Source organism: Rhododendron vialii, chromosome 5a, assembly GCF_030253575.1.
Source record: "Rhododendron vialii isolate Sample 1 chromosome 5a, ASM3025357v1".
NCBI classification, from domain to species: domain Eukaryota; kingdom Viridiplantae; phylum Streptophyta; class Magnoliopsida; order Ericales; family Ericaceae; genus Rhododendron; species Rhododendron vialii.
The window spans coordinates 40419910-40438482 of NC_080561.1; the positions used below are offsets into that span (position 1 = coordinate 40419910).

The 18573-nt window shown below is 38.2% G+C and overlaps 2 protein-coding genes across 4 annotated transcripts in view; one reads left to right on the forward strand and one right to left on the reverse strand.

Annotated features, from left to right (window-relative positions):
• LOC131325968 (putative serine/threonine-protein kinase) overlaps positions 1-18573 on the reverse strand; it is a 70114-nt gene that overhangs the window by 44660 nt on the left and 6881 nt on the right. The window lies entirely within an intron of this gene.
• LOC131325971 (uncharacterized) lies at positions 2935-7478 on the forward strand. Of its 3 annotated transcripts, XM_058358496.1 has the most exons (4): positions 2935-3786; positions 5396-5502; positions 5726-5778; positions 5885-6431. In XM_058358496.1, the coding sequence occupies exons 1-4, from the start codon at positions 3760-3762 to the stop codon at positions 6016-6018; spliced, it is 321 nt and encodes a 106-aa protein (XP_058214479.1). In that variant the 5' UTR covers positions 2935-3759; the 3' UTR covers positions 6019-6431. The 3 variants fall into 3 exon arrangements, 1 of the variants encoding a protein (XP_058214479.1); XR_009199886.1 differs by lacking the exons at positions 5396-5502; positions 5726-5778; positions 5885-6431 and adding exons at positions 6438-6528; positions 7234-7478; XR_009199887.1 differs by lacking the exon at positions 5396-5502.

Genomic DNA, 18573 nt, shown 5'->3' on the forward strand with positions numbered 1-18573 from the left:
AACCATTCCTCAAGAGAAATATTAGACCGCTCATCAAGTTTAGAATGTATTCCAAAAGATAGAAAAAAGAGCTGAGGAAGGATAATTTTGTCTGGATGTCTATTTCCGTCGAACCATTCACCAGCAAATGGCAACCAACTATTGAAACCAAACAGTAAATGATACTTTGACAAGGGAAGGAAGAAAAAGATGCATTCGTACATTTGAGACAAACCACATATTCTTCTGCCTGAAATAGTTACACAAAGTAAAAAAGCAAAAGCCCCCAAATGACTTTTCATCTAAGCCCATTTCCTCACTCTTATATACTTGACATACTAAAGACCACATACAACTGTTAGGCTGACAAAAGGAATTGAACAAGAAGAAACTCCAAACGAATAAGGCAGTTCCGCTAGGGAAAAGCATATATATTAAAGAAAAAGACGACTAAAATGTCACAATTTTTTGGTAGTTCCGAAAATCATCTAGCTCGAGATACTATACATACATCACCGAGGTAATTAACATCTGTGTCACAAAGTGGTAGGTCACCCGTGAACTATCACCAACCAATCCTCGGGATGCATGTGCCAGATGTTTTTTTTGTTTTTTTTTGAACGGAAAAGAAGAGATTTTATTAAGAAGGAAGAGGTGATACAAGACATAAGGGAAAAGAAAAGGAAAAACGGCATCACAACGACAAGGATACATCTCAATGAGGTTGGCACCTATCCCGGTGACAATCATGTGCCAAGAACCCCAAGCGAGTTGATAAGGAATCAACCAACCCAACAGAGATGGACCCAACAATCAATACAGAGTACATAATCGGAAATACAACCACAAAACAACAAATATATGTGTGTGCCAATCCTGTGTTCCACTCCCGCATGAAACACGTTGCAATTGACTTCCATTTTGTGCGTGATTTAGTTTCAAAAGGTCTTCTCACAGTCTCTCATGTGGCCACGGCGGACCAGCTAGCTGATGCACTCACCAAACCGTTGTCTCGTGAACGTCTATCTCTTCTATGGTCCAAGATTGGTGTCTCCGATGGGAGCACCATCTTGCGGGGGCGTGTAAAGGATAAGCATCAAAATCTTTCTCGATCACCATAGCAAAGTCCTTGCATCAAGCTTGTTAGTTAGGATAGAGTACATCCAAATGTTGTTTAAATATTTTGTATTCATTGTAAGCCTTATCTTGTAACCTCTTTATATACTCTAGCAAAAGATCAATAAAATTAACAAAGAATTCAGAGCCCTATTATACTTTATAAAATGAAGCCCAGAGGAAGCGAAATGTGCCAAATCGAATAGCAAGTGATTCTTGAATCACAGTAACCTTTGAGGGTCCACAGCAGTTTTCAGCCTCTGATCGAGTAATCGCTGAAGTGTCTAAACATGTCCCTCATCTCCAGGTTGACAAGGAGAATAACCACTGCCGGAATCAACCAGCTTTGAGAAATCACTGAAATCTTGTAGCCACGACCTTCCACAGAGTGTAATCATAGAGTTGTACTATACACAGCAAGTTCGGTTTGAACTCCGAAATGAAAAGAAGTTCAGATTATGGAATAGAAACCATAGCTGATAGCTAGCTCCGTCAATAGCTTCTCGTTGAGTGTTACTTCTTAATTTGGAAAGCCCGCGCATCTCCACCACTTGCTTCATTCCTGGTCTTTGATTAGAAGCTGCTTGGGTACAAATTAAAGAGAGCTACTTTGATGAATGGAAAATTCTAAATCAGCTCAATGCACTACAACAAACATGAGTTTTCATAGCATAATTTAACAGCATTCTTTAAAAAATGCTATCATAGGGTTGCATTTTAAAGGCGCCAGTCTCTATTATAGCGTTCTCGGCACTGTAGCAGCGCGGAAGGATTTCCACAGCGTTCCACCAAACTCAATTACAGCATTCACCCCTAAAAGGCACCAGCTGTCTCTATTTTTTATTTTTTATTGGATCGGCAAGCTGTCTCTATTTTGGGGGAAATATTACACCCCAAAATCAATCCCTTCGTGGGAAATCCCTTTCTCTCTCTTCGCCGTTTCAATTTCAAACCCAACTCTCTCTGTCTCTGAACTTAGCTTCATTAATTTCATCTGCAACAAGCATGGTGTCGCAAAAGATGGAGAATCGATCGATCTATCTGTACGAGTAGATGGACAACCAATGAAAATTCCAATCGATGTGGGAAGAAATGGCATCGATCCCTTCCGGCGTCTCAACCACTACCGTTGCCTCCCTCTCCACTTGCACGCTGCCGTTGCCAAAAAATTTGCACCGTTTTCTTGGAGATAAAGGGCATCACCGTTTTCTTTGGGGTTGAAGAGTCGATAACCCGCTGTGTTCTGTGTCCCTGCCAAAGGTTTGGTCTTCACCTCTATTTTTCCAAATATCTGACCTAAATGGGGTTCTCTCTCTCTCTCTCAATCTGCCATCAAACAGCAGATTGAACCATCGCACAAACTCAGCTACTTCGCAATTAGAGTGAGAAGCTTTCGATCATGTAAAACCCAGCCACAAACCTAGTTGTGGAGTGAGACGCTTTCGAACATGCACCAACCCAACCACTTCGAGAATGATTATCTTAAATACTTGATTGACATATATGTACAGTTTTAGGGTTGGATTTGGGGGTTTTGTGATTCTGAATTGTTAATCAGAAATTAGGGGTTTTGTATGCATAGAAATTAGGGGTTTTGTAGAACGGGTTACTCGTTCTAAGGTGGAACACTTAGCAGTGATATACTGGTACCACTTTTGAGTCCCCTCCGTTAACAAACTACCTGTAGTGACTAGCTTTGGAGTGCTTAGTATATTATGCAATTCCAACCATATGTTACATGGATTCAGAATGCATTAAGCATGTGACCCAAATGAAACACCACAAGCCTGGGTATCTATATGAGCTTGGATATGCATACTATTTCATACACATCTTTCATTTTAGTTCCATTTACATTCGAGTCTAGAGAAAAAAAATGGAAATTGAAAACCTGACCGGTATTATTAAGTCTGTGAGGTTTCACTATTTTATAGCATCTTCAAGACATGAGCACTTTATGAAATAGTGACACCTCCATAAATGGAAGGTGGGGAACGTAAATTTGGCTTGATTAATGGTAAAGCCGTTTCTTAAGCCAAGAAATGACCGACTGTAGGAACTCATTTTTTGGAGACTTCATGCGAAAGAATTGATTTAGATTGGGAAATGGCTTACCATTGTAGTTTCTCTTAAGATGAATATATCCGTATACTCCCCCCGTCCCAAATTATTGTTCTCTTTTCGGTATTCATGCTCTTAGATCAGGTTAACAAATAATGTCTCTACCTAAAATGAAATTCATAACCTATCTGTGTAACTCAATTAGTTGTTTCCAAAGTAGTTTTTAAAATTATTTAAACTAGAATAAAGCATAAACTATGGATGGTTTTTTCAAATGTCTTAAATAGTGTGAAATCAACAGATTGTTAGATTGGGACCAAGGGAGTAAATACTTTGGGTACACCATCTTCGGGTTATACTATTTTTTGAGACTGTCTTTGCGTAACACGCACACGCATGGTATTTGTATTGATTCTATTGAAGTAAGAAATATTACTTAGGGTTAGCAAGTTGTGTAGAGGTTTTTTCAATAGCTATCTGAGACTGAGGCAGTGAGGTTATCTTGTTTATTTGTTCTATTGTACCTATTAGGGAAGAGAAGGGTGACAATTCAGGATTTCAGAGGGAAAACTTTGGTGTCAATCAGGGAGTATTATAGTAAAGATGGCAAAGACCTTCCTTCTACATAAGGTAATAGGTATTGTATTCAACTTGTTGAGGTGTGTTTCTTTGTGTTGTTGGGCTTGTCCATTGTTGCATACTAATTGGAAAAATTGTGGCTGGGTGAGCACATGTCGAGTTTTGTTTGTTATAGGGGATATGAGAAATTTGAATTTGGGATTATGTTTCACCCTGCACAAGTTGGTTTATGAAATCATTAGTTCAGTAACATCTCGGATATTATTGCGCTCCTATTCACTGCCTCTACATTTAGTGACTTTTCTATTGTTGACCATCTGTGTGCGTGCGTTTGTGTGTTTTTTGAAATAACACGTGTGTGTGTGTGTGTGAGAGAGAGAGATGGTAAAGAAAATTCTTGTGTTCTTTAAGACTTCCAGCTTCCTCCTTTAAGAAAGGTGTAATCTTAAATCTGCCCTTAAGCTCTTAGTACCTACTGTCAATGCGTTTGTTATTATCAATCCCCTATAATTTTTGGTCTGAGGTTTTACTCTGTGGGGCTTGGTTTGGGTATGCCCTGCTAATCTGGATGCTTTACTTCAAATGTGGTGTGATTACAAATTGAAATCTGGATGCTTTTCTTTTTTGCTTTGGGTTTCTTATGGTTCCTTTGGTTGGGGTGTTTGTTTCTCTCTGTGTTTGGGTGGTGAGTGGTGTAGTGTATTTGGTTGGGGGCTTCTTTTGTGGTGGCTTGCTGTCTGAGTCTAGTTTTCCTTCTGTTTTGGGCTTCTTTTGGTTTCTTTGGTTGGGGGTGTTTGTTTCTCTCTGTGTTTGGGTGGTCAGTGGGGTTGTATCTTTGGTTGGGGTCTGTTTTGGCTTCCTGTTCCTAGCAGATCCATTTGTGGCTTTTATTTGGGGTGCATCTGCCCTTTTCGGATCTGTATGCTACCTCCTTTTGTGCTGTTGCTGCTTCTGGGCTGGAAGTCTCACTGTCTCCAGGTTCATCCATGATGGTTTCTGTTTATAGTGCTGACAGTTCTGGACTTAGAGCTTTGTCTCTCCAGGTTCAGCACTGTATCTGTTGCTGCTGTTTTGGCTGGTGGACTATTTTGGTTGCTCTTTCAACTCCTAAATCTCGAGAGGTTGATAGAGAATAGATTTATTTATGTACTCTTTAGAGGGCAAAGAGTTGTTCTGTTGCTATTTCTAGGTTTGGAGTTCCTTTGTTTTCAGGCTCAGAGCCTCTGAATTTGGAAACTAATTTCTTTTAAGTTCATCATCTCTTTTGCTGATTTTGCTGTTGTTTGTTTCTGGACTTGGAGCTTTGTGTCTCCAGGTTCAGCCTTGAATCTGGGGCTGCTGTTTCATGTTAGGTACGTTGTTGGCAGATGTTATTTGAGTTGTTCTTTCAACTCCTAAATTTAGGGGGGCTGAGAGTTCCTTCTTTTCTCTTATTTTGGATGAAGACACTTATACCAGTGCTGTTGCTTTCTGCCTCAACTGATGGGCATTATGACACGGTTGTACACTGCTTTTCTCAATAATTGTTTGAGTCCCACTTACTTCTATTGCCAGCAATCCTTTAATCATGTTCATGATCAGTCTACCACTTCAAAGAAATCCCCTTCTCTATGAACTCGATTGATCAGTGTTTAAATAACTTCTGTTCCACCGATTGTAGTCACATGCGGATTTCAATGAAGACCAAGTCAATGCTTTTCTTTGTGATGTTATGACTCATGATCTCTATGATACAATGATGCCTTCTTCTATTAATGTTGTTACCTTGTAAGTGTGGACTATAAGTAATTGCTTACTTGCGGTCTAGAAACAGACAAGGGGGGAAGTACATCAGTACATGATCTTCTTCTTGTTTATGCTTGTTTCTATACTTCTGGTTCAAACATAGTTTTTCCTGTCGTGTTTGGGAGTTCTTGTCGTTGTTTCCTAGAGTATGCCATCACTGCTTTTATGAAACACTTAACATGGTAGATTTTTATGTAGTCTGCAGTTTGTCCAAGGAAGATGCACTTGATACTACAGAATGTCAAGAAAGTATCAAAGGTAGCTATCGCTTTGTGTTGCTTGACATAACCATCTTTTTCATGCTCTTTTTTTTTTTCTTCCCCAAATTGCTACGATGACGTATTATGGTGTTCTCAATTTGCAGCCAGATGGTCACATTCTTTTACTAGATTATGCAATAGAAGATTATGCTCAAGTGTCCAAAATCTATACCTATTACAGCTTATTAATACTTGTTTCCCGCACTTTTCCTGCACACTACTAGAGAGTAGAGAGTGATAGAATTGTTGTACTCACAAATTCTTTTCCACTACTACACGTAATTGTCGTTCTTCAGCTGGTAGCAACTTGGGGCTATTTAACCGCTAGATTGATGTAAAAGATTTAATTTTTTCTAGTCTAGTTGTGAACCATGTCAGTGATTTGTCCCATTTGCTGTCTTTTGAATATTACTAGAGATATGTCTACTATCTGAAGCAGTTATGTTTGCATATCTTTTTAAAGCGCAGATTTTCATGATTAAGATTGGTATCTCTCTCTGGTTGGAAACTTCTACAAAACTTTTTATCTCCAAGTGTTGAACCATCTAAAGGGCATGTTAGTAGTTGCCTTAATCTATGTTAGCTCTTTGATATGTCGAATTATCAATTTCAGCTTTGAACAAGTGTCCTTCAATTTCCTCTGCTTCTGTCAATCAGATATATGGGATTGATGCAACATCTGGAGCTGGTGTTTCAGCTTTGAATATCTCCTCGGGAGATCACGTCTTTGATCTCTGTGCTGCTCCTGGTAAGTCTGTTTTGTAATTAGCTTAATGGCCAATTCATCTACTTTTTCGAACATGAACTTTGTTTGTTGATAGAAGAGTCAATTTAGATTAATACCATCTAGGGGTTCACATTCTAGAAATAAATTTATGAAAGGCAAGAAAGAAAAGTTCTAGTGTCTAGGCAACCCCACTGCTTCACCTTTCCTTTGTTGCTCTAATAAGTTAGCAGAAGACTGAAGATTCTGCTAGTAACCCAAATAAACTCAGAATATCGTCCCAATGCACAAGATAGTTGGCATTTCCTTGCATTTCAAAATCGAAATTGGATTTTCTTGCATAACAAGTAGGATCGAACTTATCAAGAATTGGTAGGAAGTAGAAAATTGAGTTTGCCAAAGATCAATTTCCTGCTGGAGTTTCAGTTTAGTTATCCTCATGATTTGTCTTCTTTAAATTAACCTAGGATTTGATTTGTTTAGTGTACTTGCTTCTTAGTTACAACCATTTCATGAAGTCATCACGAGAGTGCTTATGATAATAACTGTGAGATGATCTTCATATAGTATGTGGCATTACAACAAATTATACTTATGACAGCATGTGGCATTACAACAAATTATACTTATGACAGCATAAAGTTATAGTGGTGAATATATAGCGTTTGATTTTGCAGTTAATCATATTTCTAATATGTTGTGTTCCTTTCAATAATTTTATATTTATAGGTATGTGGATGACTTTGGGAGCAGAAATGGTATAAGCTCGGCAAAGAAGTACGCTTCAAGAAAATCTGCGGCATGAGATTGTTGGCCTAGTACATGATTACATTTTTAGAAAGGGGGAATTACATTAGTTTTTTTTTCAATGAGTCTAATTAGTCGGACTCTTTTATGTAGTTTGTGTTGGAAAATTGTTTTTCCAAGCTAATGTAATGAATCTTTATTCAATATTGTACATTAACGTTCGGATATAGTTGGTATTGTATGGAATAAATTATTTTTATTTCTTAAATGAAATTGTCATGATCTTATTTGAAAATGCACTATATTGGTATTTATGGAATTTTTAAAAAAATGCCAAAAATTGGCTAATATAGCGTTCATGGGAAGTTGTAAAAAGGAGTATAGGATAGCGGGCAAAATATAAGATAGCGTTATGAAGAATGCTGTATTAGTCGATGCTATTAAAAATCTTGGACATATGATAGCGTGCAAAGGATGCTATTAAAAGTTTATCTAAGACAACGGTTAAAGAACGCTATTAAAAGTATGATAAAGACAGCGTGCAAAGAACGCTATAAAAAGGTTGAATATCATAGCGTGCAATGAACGCTATTAAAAGTCTTGACTTTTAATAGCATTGGCTAATAAGGCGTTCTCCGGAACGCTATCTATGACATTCAATAGCGTTTTTCGCACGCTATAAAATGTGATTTTTGTTGTAGTGATGGGCTGACGATAGTAGGTGTATAAATGTGTATTAAAGGATGTAAAAAGTGCAAATAAATACGTGTTTTTCTTGTCTTTAAGTATGTTTATCGTCAACCCAGAGGGCTGACAATAGTAAGACCGTTGATGAATTAATCGAATTACCTCGTCCTCTGGGTATTCACTTAAATCAAAACCAACAATATAATTAATGACAATTGGCTGCTGGTAACTGTTATTTTGTAGGTCACCATAGTATAAATTCACATGCTTGAATTGGACCCATGGCCAATTGAAACTGGAAAGCGTCTGACCAAGCATGTCAAATTGGAGATTAACTTCTTTACGGAAGGGTGCGAAAGTGGGGTTCGTACCGCCGCCATGTGTGGACCCCATTGAAAGTTTATGACAAAAATCTGAATTATTCATTTTGTAGAACCCGCAGAGTAGTGTGTATATGCAAAAAAATCAGTTTGACCCAACATTAATAGGTATATCAAAAATTAAGTTCTAATTTATAAAATCGAAGGCCCGGATAAAAATTATATATTGACAAGATCTAAGCCGTCGATTTTATACACCAAAATTTATAGCGTTTCATTTTAACCATCCAGACACAAATTCTTATCTATTTCATTTTAGCCTTACATTGATCAGAAACATTCCCTTAGAGGTACTCTCAATTCTACCTGAAAACCATGACAAAATGTTGATGATCATCCTGAGGGGAATAAGAGATTAGAATTTTCACACCACACTCATATTATTACTTTCAAAACAATATAATACACATCTGATCACACACTCACACTCACTCTCAACCTCTTACACATAAACAATTATGGGGGAGGAATGGAAACCTCCAAAGGGGATACCACAGCTAGCTCTCTCTCTCTCTCTCTCTCTCTCTCAATATACATCACACAAACACACTATTTATAGATGGACGTACAATACTACTTCCTACTACACCATCAATATATATATGTGTGTGCACACCAATTTTTGAACCCACTTGATTTATTAACCCCATTGATCTCTTCGTTCCTTAACGGCTACATTAGCCTTTTTTACCGAAACTGCGGACGAATCCAACAACAAAGGACATGACGAAAGCCATGACGCCGACGCAGAAAGCTATGAAGGTCCACGGAGAAGCGAGATGCGTCCGTCTCAAGTGTGCCATGTTCCTCGCCCAAAAACGCTTGCTATACTCGGTGGCTTGGCGGCATGGTTTGTTGAAGTAATGCCCCAACTTGCTTTCCTTGACTAGCTTGTTGAATAGATCGGTGGCGTCCTTGGTGGGACCCATGTGGTTACGCAATACTCCGGCCTTTTCGAGCACTAGGACGTCTTTATCGTAGTCGATGAGCATGTCCATGATGTTAAAAAAATGTAATTTGTAATCTTCTAGAATAATGTAGAATAAGTGTCTAAGTTAAAAATAATTAGAAGTGTGTGGAAGTAATAATTGTATTAGAAGTGTGTAGAAGTAATAATTGTATTTATGCACATGGGTAGAATTAGATGATTCTAGAAGATGGGAGATCTTTCATGAAATTAAGCACATGTGCTTATCTCTAGACAATTCTAGAGAAGTGTAGGTTGGTAGAAGTGCTCTATAAATAGAGCCTTGTTGTACTCATTTTGTGTAATGAAAATCTACCAAAAAGCCTTTCACAACTCCTCCTTATAACATCTCTCACTCATCCTTTCCCACTCTCTTGTCCAATTTACTTCAAAATATAACCAAGCACCCCAACAATTTTGGTATCAGAGCCAAGTTTAACCGATCCATCCTTGTCCTTCTTTCATCCACCATGGAGACCAACTCTTCCACTTTCAACTATGCACAAAATCTCATCCCTATATTTGAGGGAGAGAACTATGACTATTGGAGCATCCAAATGCATACTTTATTTGTCTCACAAGAATTGTGGGATCTTGTTGAAAGCGGATACGAGGCACCGGCACATGCCGAAGAAGAAGCAACTTGGACGGAAGCAAGGAAGAAGAAATTCAAGGAGAACAAGAAGAGAGATGCTTTGGCCCTCCTCAACATTCAACGTGGGGTAAGCAAATCTATCTTTCCACGAATTATGGGTGCAAAAACTTCAAAAGAAGCATGGGAGACATTAAAAATTGAATATCAAGGTTATGATAGGGTTATCTCCATTAAACTTCAAACACTTTGGAGAGACTTTGATAATCTAGCAATGAAGGAAAATGAATCCGTTCAAACGTTCTTTTCCCGAGTTGCTGGAATTATCAATCAAATTCGAAGTTATGGAGATACCCTTCCGGATAAAAGAATCGTTGAAAAGGTTCTTAGGAGTTTGCCTCCAAAGTTTGAACATGTTGTAGCCGCTATTGAAGAATCCAAGGATTTGTCTAAACTTACTCGACATGAACTAATGAGTTCTCTCGAGGCCCATGAACAAAGAATGAGCAGGTTCACAAATCAATCATTGGAGCAAGCATTTCAAAGCAAAATCAATTTTGGAGGAAAGAATCAAGAAGATCAAGAGAAGGGCTCATCTCGAGGAGGAGGCATGAACGGACAAAGACAGGGAGGCCAAAATGCATTTCAAGCTCGGAACAAAGGAAAAGGATACGACAATCAGAGAAATCCTAATGGCGGTAACTCTAACTCTTCTTGCATTATTTGCAAAAAATCTAATCATGCATCCAAAGATTGCAGATTTAAATGCAAGAGATGCAAGGTTTCTAATCATTCTGATCGAGATTGCTGGTTCAATCAAGAAAAAAACAAAGCTAATTTTTCAGAAGAAAATGAAGCTGAACACCTATTCTCTTGCATGAATGCTCAACAAGAGTCAGATAACATTTGGTATTTGGATAGTGGATGCAGTAATCATATGACAGGCGATCGTAAAAAGTTTGTGCAGCTGGATGATAAAGTTTCTTCACAAGTGAAGCTCGGAGATGGAAAGCTGCAGAATATCGAAGGAAAAGGAGTTATTGCCGTCTATACCAAGGGAGGTAACAAAAGACTAATTTCTGATGTCTTTTATGTTCCGGGGCTTACTCAAAACTTATTAAGCGTGGGGCAATTACTGCAAAAAGGCTATGCACTTAACTTTGATAGTGATGAGTGCACCATCATTGACAAAAAGAAAAATTTTAAAGTGGCAACAGTCAAAATGACTCCAAATAAAGTTTTTCCGTTAATAATGCCACTTAATGAAAATTTTGCCCTTAAAGGAGAAAAAATTGATGACTCATATTTGTGGCATCTAAGATATGGCCACTTAAATTACAAGGGCATGAGATTACTAAAGGAGAAAAATATGGTGAAAGGGCTACCAAATATTGATAAAATTGATAAAGTTTGTGAGGGATGTATATATGGAAAAATGCATAGACTACCATTTCCAAAGTTCGCTTGGAGAGCTAAAGCGCCTTTGGAATTGGTGCATTCTGATATTTTTGGCCCTACCAGAACACCATCTCTTGGTGGAAAAAGATATTTTCTCCTCTTTGTTGATGACTATACAAGGATGATGTGGCTATACATCCTTGACAAAAAATCAGAAGCTTTCTCTGTATTCCTCAAATTTCAAGCCTTGGTGGAGAGACAAAGCGGAAGACAAATAAAGACACTTCGGACAGATCGTGGTGGCGAATTCATCTACACTCCATTCATGGACTATTGCCAGGAAAAAGGAATCAAGAGGCAACTTACAATCCGGAAAACACCTCAACAAAATGGAGTGGCAGAACGAAAGAACCGGACAATTGCAGAGATGGCACGGAGCATGCTTAAAGGCAAAGGGCTTCCTAACACATTCTGGGCCGAAGCTGTCAATACTGCTGTTTTCATCCTCAACCGTTCTCCCACTAAGGCAGTTCGAAACAAGACACCATATGAGGCGTGGAGCAAAGAGAAGCCTCAGGTAAATTTTCTAAAGATTTTTGGATGCATTGCATATGCATTAGTTCCCTCAGAGAAAAGGGAAAAATTTGACGAAAAAGGGGAGAAATATATTTTCATCGGATATAGTGACGAATCCAAGGGCTATCGTCTCTATAATCCAAACACAAATAAATTTACTATTTCTCAAGATGTAATATTTGATGAAGCTGCGGCGTGGAAGTGGGAGGACAATTCCTTCCAAGAGCCAAAGCTTTTTGAGGCTGATAATGCAGGACATGAGCAAGAAGCTTTGACTCCAGACCCAGGTCCAAATCAAAGCCCACGAACCAATCCAGAGAGCTCATCGTCGGATGATCTCAATCCAATAAGAAAGGTACGTTCCTTACGAGATATATATGATTCTTGTGATTTTGCCTTCTTCACTTGTGAACCACATAATTTTGAGGAAGCAGCAAAAGAAGAAATTTGGCTAAAAGCAATGAATGAAGAAATTGCAACTATCGAGAAAAATCACACGTGGGATCTTGTGGAGCTACCAAAAGGAAAGGACGTAATCGGACTCAAATGGGTCTATAAGACAAAATACAAAGAAGATGGATCAATCCAGAAGCACAAAGCACGCTTAGTAGCAAAAGGCTACTCACAGCAGCCTGGAGTGGATTTCAATGAAACATTTGCTCCTGTCGCTCGCATGGAGACCATCAGAATAGTTCTTGCCTTGGCAGCACATCACGAGCTTCCCGTATATCAGCTCGATGTTAAATCTGCTTTTCTCAATGGTGAACTAGAAGAAGAGGTTTACGTGGAGCAACCACAAGGCTATACAGTCAAAGGAAAAGAAGGCAAAGTGTATCGACTTCGGAAGGCCCTCTACGGCTTGAAGCAAGCACCGCGAGCTTGGAATAGCAATATTGACAAGTACTTCTGTCAAAGCGGATTTCAAAGAAGCCAAAGTGAACCATCCTTATATGTCAAAAAAGGAGGTACGCAAGATTTTCTCATTGTTTGCCTTTATGTTGATGATTTAATCTACACAGGCACCAATGTAGCAATGCTCGATGAATTTAAAAATGCTATGATGAAGGAATATGAGATGACAGATCTAGGCCTTATGAGATATTTTCTCGGCATTCAAGTAAGGCAGTCTAAAGGAGAGATTTTTATCTCTCAAGAAAAATATCTTGAAGACTTATTAAAGAAATTCCGCATGAGCGACTGTAAACCAGTCTCTACACCCCTCTCTTTAAATGAGAAATTGCAATTAAATGATGGAGCGGAGAAGGTCGATGCTACGGCCTATCGAAGATTGGTTGGATCGCTAAACTATCTCACTCATACAAGGCCTGATATTGTGTATTCTGTAAATCTTATCTCGAGATTTATGCACGAGCCGAGCAAGCTACACTATGCAGCAACCAAGCGGATCCTCCGTTATCTCCAAGGGACGAAGAAATTTGGCATCAAGTATACAAAAGAGAATGACTGCAAGCTTATTGGCTACACCGATAGTGATTGGGCCGGATCAATTGACGATCGAAAGAGCACATCTGGCCAAGTATTTTGCTTGGGAACTAAAATTATATATTGGAATTCAAAAAAGCAAAAGACAATTGCCTTGTCCTCAGCAGAAGCAGAATATATTGCAGCAACAGATGCAGCATGTGAAGCTGTATGGCTCAGAAGAATACTTTCTGATATGGAGCATAAAGAAGAAGGCCCTGCAGTCATCTACTGCGATAATATGTCAGCCATAGCAATGAGCAAAAATCCAGTCTTTCATGGCAGGACAAAGCACATTGAGCTCCGACATCACTTTATCAGAGACTTAGTGCAGAAAGGAGAAATTCAGCTTGAGTTCATCAACACGAAGGAGCAGCTAGCTGACATAATGACCAAAGCAGTGGCAACAGATAAATTCTCTCAATTTCAAGAGATCATGAAGATTACAAATTAAGGAGGAATGTTAAAAAAATGTAATTTGTAATCTTCTAGAATAATGTAGAATAAGTGTCTAAGTTAAAAATAATTAGAAGTGTGTGGAAGTAATAATTGTATTAGAAGTGTGTAGAAGTAATAATTGTATTTATGCACATGGGTAGAATTAGATGATTCTAGAAGATGGGAGATCTTTCATGAAATTAAGCACATGTGCTTATCTCTAGACAATTCTAGAGAAGTGTAGGTTGGTAGAAGTGCTCTATAAATAGAGCCTTGTTGTACTCATTTTGTGTAATGAAAATCTACCAAAAAGCCTTTCACAACTCCTCCTTATAACATCTCTCACTCATCCTTTCTCACTCTCTTGTCCAATTTACTTCAAAATATAACCAAGCACCCCAACACATGAGCCATGCGTAGGACGAAAAGTGCTCCAAAACGCCAGGGCAGCACTGTTCCAAGGCAATGAGGTTCCTGAGGAAGAACTCCGTCGTGCTGTATATCGAGAGAGGCGGGATCACAAAACAAGCCCCACAGCACCACCAAAACAGGCCTTTTGGTTCCATGAACTCGATATCGAACAGATTCTTTCCTGGGTGGGCGGGAATAAACTTGACGCCTGCATAGAGGAGTTCTGATGCCGAAGGCATGGGTACTATTTCACTGGGAGTACTTTTCACGTTTGTTTGATCCGGAGGTGGAAGGTAATTATCATGTAGGCTATGCAGGATATGATAGTACTTCTTGGCACTTTGAATTTCATCTTCTGCTGCTGTTTTTCCTTTTTTTTTGATAGGCCATATCTGCTGAACCAAAAATCCCAAGGACACAGCAGTCACCGGGCGAACACCAAGTTTTGGCACTGCTACTACTGTTGTTGTTGGAATTTTGTACTGTTGCTGGACTCATCAATTCGCGGTAGCACCCCACATAAAACGTGAGGTTGTGACTATTCGGGATACCGCCCACGGTGAGTGGGAACAATTTCTCAAGCACAAAGAAAGGAATCTGGTTCTCAAAAAATACCAGGTCATTTAGCACGTTGTAATAGATCAGACTGTTACCAAAAATAGGATTTCTTTCTCGTTCTCCCTGCTTTTTGAAATGCAAAATCATTAATTAAATACTTTTTTTTGTGGTTTTATTAAACAACCAGCGAGGAAAATACTTCTCGCCGTAAATTGTATCCGTTCATGGAGGATTAAGAGTAGGGTGGCAATGTGGATGAAAGAAATGTTCGATATCAAGGTGTATGTAGCGGAGGATTTTAAATGTTTTCTTCAAGCTATTCGTAAGCTGAAGTTCTAATTATGGGTTTGAGGTGTAACACATCCAACCCCTAGCTGGATGGTTTTTTTTAATTTTGGTATTTCCTTTTTCATGGTTGAGCATGTTTGCTCTTCTTTCTTTTTCCCTCAATGTACCCTTTTCGAGATTTCTAAAATTGTTTCGTTTGCCGAGAAAAAAAAATTGTATCCGTTCGTTGATGAAACCTAATTTTTGTCGCTTATAAGTTTTTTTTTCCATATTGTATGTAAAAAACTTACAGATAAAAATATATAGACAATATTTTGAGACCTCCCAAATACTGAAAAGGGACACTTAATTTGGGACAGAGAGAGTAGTAAACAAGGAAAATATTTGTCGCTTATTTGTCATAAAAAGCGAGGCAGTATAGGCGAATGCTTGACGATTTTCTAGTCCTAAATAATGGGTTGCCCCAAGCGTAGGGCAGAGATCGACGTAGCACAATATCCGGTAAGTCCGGAGTCGAATTCACAGAGACGGTGATATGTGCTGACTAAAAACTCGGATTGTTACTTATTTAAACTGGCTCTTAAGTAGCCACCCATTGTCGATTGATGAAAAATTAACTAAACCTAGGAATTGATTGTATTTTTTAAATAATTAAAAGAAAGGTACGGTCATAGAGTTCATAGCACTCGCAACCAGTTCCGGACTCATCTGCTTCATTCAGTGTTCTTAAAAACATTCGACTTTAGAGAGAAAAAGATACCCCGAAGGATGCGAACCTTTATGATTGCTGTTTACCCAAGCGCAGCGGAGAATGAGTTTTGGACCTCCATTCTCCCGTTCACATGGTCTTCGACAATGCCCGAATTCATCTAACGAATGTTTTTTATTAAGCTAAAATTGCTTTTCCTTTATTGTTTAAAAATAGGAGCAGTGCCAGAACTGACCACGGTGTGCTAATCATCCCGCAACCCTACATATACGACTACTCACAAATTATTGCACATGAAATAAAAGAAACTCTAATTTGAGACATGCTTCTTTTGCGCAAAGTGAAAAATAACCAAGAAAAAATAACTAATTTAATACCAATAAATAACTTTTATTAAAAACAAAAATTAAAATTAATTATCGGAGTGCAAATAATTAAACAAAACTTGAAAGCTTGAAAAGAAGAAAACTCAGAAGTAAAATCGTATGTTCTAAAACTACAAAAACAATATTCAGAACAAAACCTCTTTTCCGCCGCCCCGGTTCTTCGTTTTTTTTCCTTTCCACGGGCAGCAGCTTTTTTTTCCTTTTTCACGCCGGGGGAATCTGAAGCCACCAGGGTAAATTATTTATATATATAGGGATCGAAGCCTTTAATCACACAAAGGTCCTTTGGACTTCATGAAATAATAAATGAATCATTTAATTTTAAATTATTTCATATTTAATCTCAAACTTTTTTAAAATCTTCTTTTTATCTAAAGTCTCGGACAACAGGCTCGAGTAACCTATAAACATAAAAACACATAATAAAAATCAGTTAATAAATCTAAAAGACTAATAAATGTAGATTGGATGGCCAAAACATGTATATTTTGACACTTATCAGCGAACAAAGTTGGCGAGCACCTAAGCATATATCCTCACCTTCCAGTTGACCAAGAAGAACATAAAAATCTCTTGAATATTTTTATGTTGACTGTCGTCAAATAGTCAAGTAATAAATTTATATATAGAAAACAAATCATGAGGAATCTTAGGTTAGGACTCTTTAATGGGAAATGTGTACCATGTGATAAAAAGCCAATATATCAACTCAATTGTGTATGTTAAGGGTTTGTTATTATTAAACAATGACAAAGGATTACAAATAATAAAAAGAATGAGGGCACAATGGCATCACGCCAATGATCCGAACGATGTTGCCGCTAAATGTATGGACAAATCATATGCCACCCACACTTCGAAGGGAAATATTGTTATTTTTAATCTTCACACATACAACGCATGCATGCACACTAATACTAGGAAGAGACTGAAGAGTATTTTAATTGACCTACTTAAAAAGGATATGCTAAAAGAAGCAATTGAGAAGGAAAAAGCAAGATTTTGTCAACTGATGAAGATGATAAAAGAGCTGATATATCTATATGTAGAAGGCTCACAGTATAGGAATATTAATCGTTCAGAGAGAGAGGGCCGGGGCACGTGTGCGATGCACGCGAGCTTGTGCGGCTGTGCCCCTCGAATTTTGATCTATATATTGATAAGTGAGAAATAAAAAGATCCAACTCGCATAAATGTTCTGTCTTAATAAAAGTTAAGAAGTGCAAATTGAAAAACATTAATAGCAATAATTCATAAGAGCTATTTTGTTCCCACTCGCCTTGGATGCATGAGGGAAACTTTACTTACATTTAGCGCGCCATGTTACGGATAATCAAAATCTTTTATTTTATGCAAATTCATTTGTTGTTTTAAAAAAAAAAAACAACTCAATTAGATAGCAGTAAGTACTTGATCAAAATTTTTAATTCTTGGGTGTAATTTGGATAGAGCTAAATTGGAGGTTTTTTTTATCAAGTATTACTGATATTCAATTGACAAGACGTTTTGCTTAGTAACTAAATAAATTAATGTATAGAAAATAAGTAACTTTGATTATTTCAACGGAACTCGTAACATATCTTACCAAATGTGGATAAACCTACTGTCACTAAAGGTGAGGGTGAACAAAATGTTGGGTCGAGACCCTGACCTCCAAATCCGCACCCTAAGTATAAGCACGCAAATAAACCAAGCACAAAACGAGAGATATCCAAAAAAAAACTTCGTAATTGTATTATTCACAAATCAAATATAATTTACATGAAAAAATCTCATTGGCACGCCACAACCCGACTGCCATCACTCCTCACTCTCTGTCTCCCTCGTTCCAGTGCTCTCCGATGGTATCTCCGAGGAGCCTTTGGGAGGAGCCCCTCGCTCACTCTCTATCTGCTCTCACCTTTCTGTCTAGCACACACCACACACTGCCAAAGGCAGTCAATACAAAAGGGAAGAAAAGCCAAAGGGGTTTTATCCCCTACACTCACACCCACTCCACTTGGGTATACCCAACACAAAATTGATGCGTGAGCATACAACTTTTGGTTCCAATCCTTTTTTTTCCAATATTTTGAAATATAATGATGGTACTACTTTATTAAGTAGAATTTCAGAAAATGGACAAACAAATGGGTCAGCGGCTCAGTATTAGTGATACTATTGCAAATGCTAGAAAATTTCGATGCTAACTCCCACCCCCTCTCTCTTTTTTATCAACTTCTATACATCACTCAGAAGAAAATTATTCGACAAAGGAAATCAACTGTTATTAACATCCCTCTAATTTTTTTTCTTATGTTTATTTGTTAAACTATTGGGTGGTGTCAGGGCGCAGAACCGCTAAATATTTTTTCTTGGTGAGACAGAGAGAAAATTATTCTTGGGGGCAGAGACAGGAAAAAAATTCCAGTGCGGAGCTGCTACCACATGGTGCCCGCTCGGTGCATCTG

Coding starts and splice junctions, on each gene's coding strand:
- LOC131325971 (XM_058358496.1), top strand. CDS start 3,760: ATGGCAAAGACCTTCCTTCTACATAAG. Junction 5,503..5,725: donor TCTATTAATGTTGTTACCTT/GTAAGTGTGGAC, acceptor TGTAGTCTGCAG/TTTGTCCAAGGAAGATGCAC. Junction 5,779..5,884: donor ATGTCAAGAAAGTATCAAAG/GTAGCTATCGCT, acceptor CTCAATTTGCAG/CCAGATGGTCACATTCTTTT.